Raw genomic sequence first — 8,891 nt, forward strand, 5'->3', positions numbered from 1 at the left:
TAATAGTTTCTAAAAGTCTTAGGCTTAGTAACTATCTTCATGCCACTGGGCATTCTCTATACAAAGAACAACATTATCTGCTTTCAGGCCCCGCTGCCCATGCTACCTACCAGATATTCCAGTGTCCTGCCAATATCAAGGATAGACTTGGCTCCTGCAGATACAACAGCAACTGGAGTTCGCCCTAGCTCTGTCAAGTCAGCACTCACATCCATAGCTGTCAGGGGACAAGCAGTCATCATGTTGGTGATTGTGTTGTACTCCAAGCTGATGTGATCCGCCCTCTTAAAAAGCTGTGTCTGCCTGGGATGCCACTGCCTGATTTTGTAACTGCTTAGGTCCACAAACACATTACAGGTTTAGATCGTGCCTTTACATGTTGAAATTGAAAGAGATATTGACAAAAAGAAGCTACATGGCTGAGGGCAGAGGTGCAGCCTTGTACTGTATCTCTTGGTTCCGTGATCATGTTGATAAAGAGTATGCAAAACTTTGGTAGAAAAGAAAGAAAAACGTGTTATACAGCAAGGATGAAGTTCAAGGAGATAGAATATCACTGAAGGAGATTTTGAGTTTAGAACTGACATTGCTGGCAAAAAAAAAAAAAAAGAAAGCACCACAGGAGCACTGATGACCTCAGGAAACTCCCTGGTCTGGAATTCACATCACATCTGAAAGGGATGGCATACAGCAGGGCACTGCATTTGTGCTATGCTAGAAATACATATGGCTGAGAAGAGAGAATTTACTTAATTCACAGACTACACTGCCAAGAGAGGACTACACACCTCTAATACAGTCCAGAGTCTAAACATCTTTTGTGGTGAGACTCTCCTTCTCCTCATCTGGGAGAAGCTGATAGCAACACTGGGTTCAGTAGCCAGTATCAGATTATCCAACCATTACAAAGAGGGAGAGGTACAGTCAGCTCCTGTTGCACCAGCAAACAATATCCATATAACCACATGTATGCAAAAGATAAAGAGAAACCCCCACCCTCTTAACAACTGGCCTGTGCTCAAGAGGAACATTTTGAAGCTTCTAGAAAGGAGATACTGGGGAGAAAATAACCATAGTTTGGTCAAGAAGAATGATAACTTTACTCTTCTGAACAGACAGTTACTGTAGGACAGACTGGGGAAAAGGAATAAGATGGAATTAAATAACAGCAACATAGAGAAAAATAGAATGCATTGATGTTCTTACTGTTCTCTCCTTCCCGATGGACACCTCCTATGCCACCTGTCACAAACACAGGAATTCCCGCTTTGTGTGCAGCAATCATTGTTCCAGACACAGTAGTGCCACCAGACAGGCCCTGTCAGGGAACAACCAGTCACAGCCAGTGCCCCAGGGTGACATGGAGAACACAGCATGTGGGCAGCAGTGGTTGTGGTCTGACACGCAGCAATGTCACAACAGCCTGCTGTCACCAACCGACCAGTGAAATTCTGATACAAATATTCTTTTGGGCAAAAAGGAAGAGGAATCATCCACCATCATCCCTGCTACATAAGCTGTTCTTGCCCTGATAGCAAAGGCCTTTGTTCCCCAGGGCATTCCAACCAGAAGTCATCATGGGCAGCTAGTGTCACCTTTAGCTGTCACTTTGAGCTCGCGATGGCCAACGTGTCACACGGTTTGCACGCAGTGTGATAATGCCTTATCGTGCCGATAAGAATATTCTTAGCCAAGTGCTCATGGCTTGCCAGCCCATCCAGAATGACTTTTCAGGAGCCCTATTTCATGGCTGTTAGTCCCTTACTCTGTGGTATTTTTACTGTAGTTAGGACCACATTTGAGCTTACCAGGAAGATACTACTTTATATTTTCAAGAGGTTTAAAAGCAACCTGGCTTGAACCTGGAGAGCACTATACTAATGCCATGTAGAAAAGACCACAACAGAAAGTCTGTGTACCATACCTGGCTGAGAACAAAAGGAAAATCTCTCCGAGACACTTTAACTGCATTTTTACTGCTTGCCAAGAACTCGAGTTCCTCGTCTGTGAGTCCCACATGGATTTGGCCCCTTAAAATACCTACAGTGGCTGGCACTGCTCCATTTACTCTTACAGTTTCTTCCACCTCTATGGCCATGCTAAAAAGAGATAAGACAACAATCACAAATTAGGGAGGCAAACAATCAGGCAAGAAACTGCCATGTTTGATGGCCATCACTCTCAGTTTTACAGTTCTTGTGACTTGGGCTAAGTCCTGTTCCTCTTCCGTGTCTTCCTAGTGGCAGAAGTCTTTGCTCTTGAGCTTGCAGAAGTGTAAAGCTCCCATTTTCAGGTCAGCAATGTCCAAGCTCTGTGCTTCAGTTTTAAGAAAAATCATGTGGTTTACAAGCAAACCTGGTTGTACAATAGACTACTGAAAATAGGGATCTTTTCAAAATAGGACCTCTCTGTATTTCTTATCTGTTATTTCTCTGAGATCATAGATCTTCACAGAAACCCCGGCTAATTTAAGCCCTGGTCAAATGACCAGAATATATTTTTTTCACAATTCAAGCAGTTAGATATAGAGTAACAACAGTGCCAAAAAGCTGCTGCCTAAGGGTACTCTAGGGCTGCAGACTAGCATACACTATCCTTTTTAAGAGCAGCTTCTTTTCCCTTTCTGAATTACTTGGACATATGCTAGGCAAACTTTAACTACTGAAACTACCTCTTCTCCAAAACTGAGTTTTCAGAGCTTCATTCTAAGACAGAATGTCAGGCAAAATAGTGGCCAGGTAAAAAGCGAGGTGGAAAATCAATACCAAAACATTCCTGTGCTTTCTGAAAGCAAGGATGGGGGGGAGAGTGCAATGTAACTCAATAAAACATAAGTCTACTGAACATTAATAAATAAAAGGTAGAGGTAGGGGGTTTTCCATGCATGGTATAGAAGGCAGGGAGAGGGACCAGCAACTCTCACAGTAGCTGCTCTGAGTGGGCTAAGGAACAGATTTCCCTATTGTGTTTCAATCCTTTCTGCATTACAAAAGATACAGGAAAAGAAACTGCAGAGGGTTTTCAATGTCTGTACAAAGTCTGCAATTGAAAAGGCTGGTAGCTCTCTTTTAGAGCAAATGATGACATTATCTGCTGCCATATTTTAAAGGAAGACAGAAATTTAATAACTAGGCTCCCCATATGTGTCCTTAAAAGTCCAAATACAAATGTTTTAACACTTGAACTCATATTCTGCATGCCTAGAAACCTGACATTTACATTTGGTCTTGCAACGGCTTTGGCTGGATCAAGAATACTGATACCGATCCACCAGGTATGTGCTTAATTCTTATAACTTTGTTGAACAAGGAACATCAAAATCCAGCACCTCAGATTCAGAGGATAGGCCATGCCATGAGTAATGATCGTGCTTTCCAAGGCTACAACTGGTCTCCCCTCCATCAGGGCTTCCTGGACAGAGGGATGAATCCTGACATAAGCACCTGGGCATAAACACAGAAAAGTGAGTTATTTGTATGTGTATTTGTAGTAACTAGTGAGCTGTTGTATAAAAGGCAAATTGTTTTCATCACAGCAAATTTATCCCCCTCTTCAGCTGCTCTTTGGGGTGAATTTACAAATAACTTCAACAAGACTGAAGCTGTGTTTCATGTAAGTGAAATATCTGTAAAATATCTCTGCTGTTAATATGAATTATAATCCTCATCACTATCAGTGAATGGTCCTCTGCCACCATTTTTGCAGTCATGTTGTTATTTGCTCCAGGAACATTGCTTGAACATTATTGTGAACTAACTGAGTCCTGCAACCATGCCCAAACACAGGGATATGTTTTATAAGTGGAAACACCAAGGATACCATAGTAACTCAATATATTTTAAGACTATCGTACACCAAGACAATTGTTGCTCAACTGCCACCAAGGTCTCTGCTGCATTCAGATGAGGAAAATGCTTTCCACTCAGGAACTGTTTCAGAATACACTACTCACCATGCAGAAATCTTCTCACCTGGGTGGTCCCACGTGCCATGGTGGACACATGTCTTCCCAGGCTGGAGGTTATTTTCCTAATCATCTTGTGCATATGGATGGTCCTGAGATAATGGAAGTCAGGTAAAAATGAAAGATGTAATTTAGCAACGATGTGACCTTGTGAAGCTAAAAATATCAGCTCTTGCCTTGATCTTGGAAAAGTAAACAACCCTTGTCCAGGAGATTGCCTGGAGTTTCCTGGTGTTTCAAGCATGAGCCAGGGTGTCAAAGCAAAATGTTATGCTGAAGAAATGGAGTTACAAGGGGTCACCTGGCCCATTATCAACGCTGGGCTGAAATCGTGGTAGAGCAGAGAAAAGGATGAGAAGCAAAAAACTAGGGAGAATTTTGAAGCAGGCAACTTTTTAAATTCCAAAGCAACTTGCCAATGACAGATTTCAGGCTCAGCCACTGCCACCTCCAACATGAAAGGTCACAAGGAGAAATCTACAAGGCAGCGTAGTGCTATAGAAATATGAATCTGTTTTTTGCTGGTGTCTAGAAGAAAATAAGCATTTCAGAAAGGAGATGAGAACTGGCAAATTGGACTGGAACTGCAAAGAGGAAAGAGCAGCTTTCCCCAGAGCAGGGAGTGCTTTATGTAGGCTCACGTTACATCATCCTTCTTAGTGCAATGCCTTGGAAGCAGAGTGGCAATTCAGCCCCAGCAACAAACTCCAGAACTCCTCTGGTCTCTTAGCAACTCCTTTTCACTTTAATTAAATTCATTCCCAAACAGAGAAAGAGGGGGAGAGAGCTGTAAATGTTAAGAGAGTGGTCTGGTCCAGGCCTTGGGGCAGTTTCACTTAATGCCTGGCTGCTTCACATACTTTCCCTGGGCATTTAACCATATCCCTTCAGTCTCTCTATTCCTCACCCCTTCACTAGGAGGAAAGGATTCCCTTCCTCAGTCCTTTGTACCTATTGTTAATTTAGATGGCAAATTAAGTAAAATACAGTACTGTGTTCACGATACACTTAGCGGAACATGGCTCTGATCTCAGTACAGTGTGTGGCTTTACAGTTATATAGAAAATTCTTATACCCAGGAAGAATATATTTGCCCAAATATAAAGACTTCAGCTATACAGGACAGCTTGGGCTGTGTTACATAAGAAAAGTGTCACCGGATCAACTAGACACAATACACACCTGACCGAAACATTAAGATTTTCCACTTTCCAAACTGTTAATAGGGACTAAAAATTATCTTAATGAAGTTTATGGAATCATGCAATGACAAAAAAAAAAAAAAAGGTGACAAAAGCTCTTACTTCATGCTTACAACCGTGCAGTGCTAAGCTCAGTAGCCTGGGCAGTTCATGGGCTCATGCCAATGTTCTGGTATTGCTGTGTGTGTGCCTACATAGCCCTCACTCTCTGGGGTAAAGTCAGCTTTGGAATAAATTAATCAAGGCAACAAGGTTACGCCAAGGATTGGTTGAGCTGCTCGAGCTGTGCTCTGAATTTTAACAACCCCCCAAACTCTGAAGCACAACAGCCAGGAGTGCCCAAGCTGTGCTGGCTGGTGGATAAAAACCAGCTGGTCACCACCTGAAACCCAATACGGCTGAGCTGATATCCACTGGAAACTCAGCCAACACTCAGCCTGAGCTGGCTCAAAGGTTTTTGAAGCTTAGCAAGTTCTGCAGCAAGACCTGTACGGCCTTTTGCCTCTCAACCAAACTGCAGATTCGTAGTGCAAGTTTCAGGCAGCTCTAGCACAGACCAGCTCTCCTCCCTCTTCCAAACTGTCCCTACTCATGTCCCCTGTGATCGATCCGGTGTATCCGCCCTCACGGAGCAATGGCCTGGCATGTCTCTTACCTCTGGGTGTCCGTCTCATGGAGGGAGGCTGGGTGGGTACTGGAGCGGTGCCTGGGCAGCCTGGGAGGAGGTGGAGGAAGGGGGGCGGGCAGCACATGGGGGTGCGCAGGCCAGGACTTCTGGCCAAGAGAGTCTATTTATTATTAACCACAGGCACAGCTGAGCTCCACAACTGCTCCCTGCCTGGGGTTCAGGGGGCCATTTCATGGCTTCTGTGATTATTTTTGTTCACACAGAGCCAGATTTTCCCCTTTTCTCATTTTTCAGATTCCTTTGCTATTAGATTTTTTTAAATCAGTGAATTCATTACTCACTAAAACAATGCCTTTGCAGTCTGAGGCACTTTGTATCTATGCCTAAAAAGCTGGGGAATCACATCCATGCCTCCCCCACAACCTTGCTAAATGCAGTTAAAGCTCTTCCTTCTCAGGGTAAGAGCTCTGCCCAGCTCTTGGCCTCCCCAGAGAGGAAAGTTGTAGGTCTAAAGATAGTTGTGGCCACATTTTGTACGATGCAGACGCCTGGTGACGCCAAGAATACAAGCTGGGTTCACAGCAAAAAACTCTTGTAGTCTCCTCCTGTAAAGACAATCCATTCTAGCAGTTCTAGGGCAGCTTTGAACAAGGACTTTTAAACTGATAAAAAGCCTCATAAAAAAGCCATGATACTTTGATATCTAATGCACTGGTATTGTGCATGTTTCAGTTTTATATTCTGCAGAAAATATCAGAGTTGAGAGTTAAATGGCCATGAAGGAATTGATTTACGGGATAAAAGACAGACATGATTCCATGCAGCGTCCACGAATAACATAAAACTAGCTGAAGTAATTGCTAATGTATTGCTGAAGTAATCATTGTCAAGGAACTGATTTTACTGCAATCCATTAATCAGGAAATTGTAAAACATAGGTTGTTAAAGCAGTACTTGCACTTTACACTTGTCCGTTTCAAAAGAGATTTCCTGAAACTTTTGTTTAACACAGCAGTAACAAATGGTGTCTTATTTTCTACGTCCTTCCAATCTCTTCAACTAAACACTTTCAAGGAAACTTCAAACAAAACTTGCTGAGTTACAAAGACAATCCGCCTCTGACTTCTGTTACCCAGTCTGGAAAGAATTTAATTGCAGGAATGATAGATTGCATCCTCAGATGCCATAAATGGATGCTGAAGATTTTGTGAACGGTATCTTTTTCCTGAGGGGATGGGTAGTCAGATGTATTGTAAAGAAAATGTGTACGCAAAATAACATTTTTGGAACAAATGCACAAATTATAATGACATCATTTAATTTTCCACTAAATCTGCAGTATTCTAGGAATCTATCTGGGCCATCCCATTGTTAACATGCTATCAGGCAAGATGATTTAGTAATCAAGCCAGTCACTCAGTTTCCAACTCTCAGCATCATCTCAAGATGATCTTATGCAATGGGCACCCCAGTTCAGCCTGTCAGATAAGTCAGGGGTAAGAATGTGTTGCTTGATTTGCCATTTTTCTCCTAAAACCCAGTGGAAAATCAGCCTGTTGGGTTTATAGCTCAGCCTTCCCGTATGAACCCGTACGTCTCTGAGACAAAATGGAGCTGCTCACTCAGCTCTCTGAGGGTGCTCCTGCAATCTTGTGCATATCCTAGGTTCTGGAATTGTGCCCAGCAGGCTTCTGCAGTGTGATACATGGCTGATGATGGTTTGGGAGCAGTCGGAACTACAATGTGTAGATGAGAAAGGAGAGAGAGCCCTGGAGAACAGCTGGTTTGTAAGTAACAACAGGTTTGTAAGGAACTGTGGGGCAACGTGTAACTCACTTCTCAGTCCCATCTGCCTGCAGTGACCCACAGCTCGCTGCTGGTACTTCCCCCTCCAGGCCTCAGAAGTAGAAGTTAATATTAAACAGGTTGCTGGGTAAAATGGGAGTGGCTGGGAACAAAGAAATTGCCATGGCAAATTCCTGCTGCCTGCTGGGAGCTGGGCCCTCGGGCCACCCTTACATTTTCATTCCTGAGTGATTCCCACACCAATTACCATGTCCCCCGAAACCTTTTGTCTCTCAGGGCCCTCACTATCCAAGGCATTAGGGAAATGGGAAGCTCCACATTACTTTTGTCACGTCTGCCCTGGGACAGTATATTCCTTTCCCTGTGTACCTGCTTTCTGAGAGTCTGTTAAGAGTTGTTAGGCTGGAATTTGCTTACTGGTGTTTCTCTGTTGTAGGAGGCTGCTTCTAGGCCACCAGAATCCAGAAGAGGTAGCAGAGACATGCAGAATCACAGAGAACACATTTAACCATTTATTTATTTTACTTTTGTGAGAATTACAGTGCTTGGAACTGCCTGTCTTGCCAGGGCAACAATCTAACCAATATGAAGGTCTGACAAAGTTGCTCTTTAGTGATTTAACCTCTTTAACTGTCTAACATCCTTCCACTTTCATCAGGGGATTTTCATGATCATTCTAATGGATCCAAAATAACTTTCCAGTTTATCTTAATGGCTTGAAAGTATTTGATTTTTTTCCCCCCTAGTATGAACTATTTTTTCCTCCTGCTGTTTCTAACAGAATTCAAGACTGAACATACACACCTGGTGCAGTTTTTAAACTTTTGTTTCAGTGCTGAACATCGTATGAAAAATGCTCTGTGATGGAATCAGGTGCAGAAAATAAGTTTCTTCTTTTTGATATGAACTTTTTTAAAAGGTCTTCCCAATTCTCATGGGTTAGTTTTCCACTGAACATCCAGGCTTTCTCATAAATACAGATTTGTGAAATTGAATTTACAAACTCTCTGGCATTGATAATCCCAGGAGGAGTCTGCTGCTCCCAACTATCAACGCTGCACAGAAAACCTGGATCAAGCTCTTTGTCTGAGTGCTCCTTGTCTTGGGTAAATGTAGCAGTGAATCTGATGAGAAACTTGTTTAAACATGCTTCAAAATGGCTTTTTGTAGTCTCTTTGCTAACTCATGCTTTCTTCTTCCCAACACCCCCCACGACAAGTGTGTCCCATACAGAGTGTCCTGGGAAGGTGTCCTGAGGTGTTTCTCATTGGTCCTTTGTTAACCCCTTCTT

The 8,891-nt window shown here is 43.0% G+C and overlaps 1 protein-coding gene across 2 annotated transcripts in view; it reads right to left on the reverse strand.

Moving 5' to 3' along the window:
• Window positions 1-5,946, reverse strand: part of LOC135414226 (uncharacterized) — a 28,924-nt gene extending 22,978 nt beyond the window's left edge. Inside the window, exons 1-6 of one of the 2 annotated variants that reach the window (XM_064654736.1) lie at window positions 5,822-5,946; window positions 3,953-4,056; window positions 3,329-3,443; window positions 1,925-2,099; window positions 1,207-1,318; window positions 111-217 (exon numbers count right to left, since the gene is read on the reverse strand). In XM_064654736.1, coding sequence (XP_064510806.1) covers window positions 111-217; window positions 1,207-1,318; window positions 1,925-2,099; window positions 3,329-3,443; window positions 3,953-4,046 — 603 coding nt within the window. In that variant the 5' untranslated portion in view covers window positions 4,047-4,056; window positions 5,822-5,946. The remainder of the gene's footprint in view (window positions 1-110; window positions 218-1,206; window positions 1,319-1,924; window positions 2,100-3,328; window positions 3,444-3,952; window positions 4,057-5,821) is intronic. The other variant, XM_064654735.1, reaches the window with a different exon arrangement.
• Between the last annotated feature and the right edge of the window lie 2,945 nt (window positions 5,947-8,891).

The sequence above is a fragment of the Pseudopipra pipra genome, chromosome 5 (genome assembly GCF_036250125.1).
Source record: "Pseudopipra pipra isolate bDixPip1 chromosome 5, bDixPip1.hap1, whole genome shotgun sequence".
NCBI lineage: Eukaryota > Metazoa > Chordata > Aves > Passeriformes > Pipridae > Pseudopipra > Pseudopipra pipra.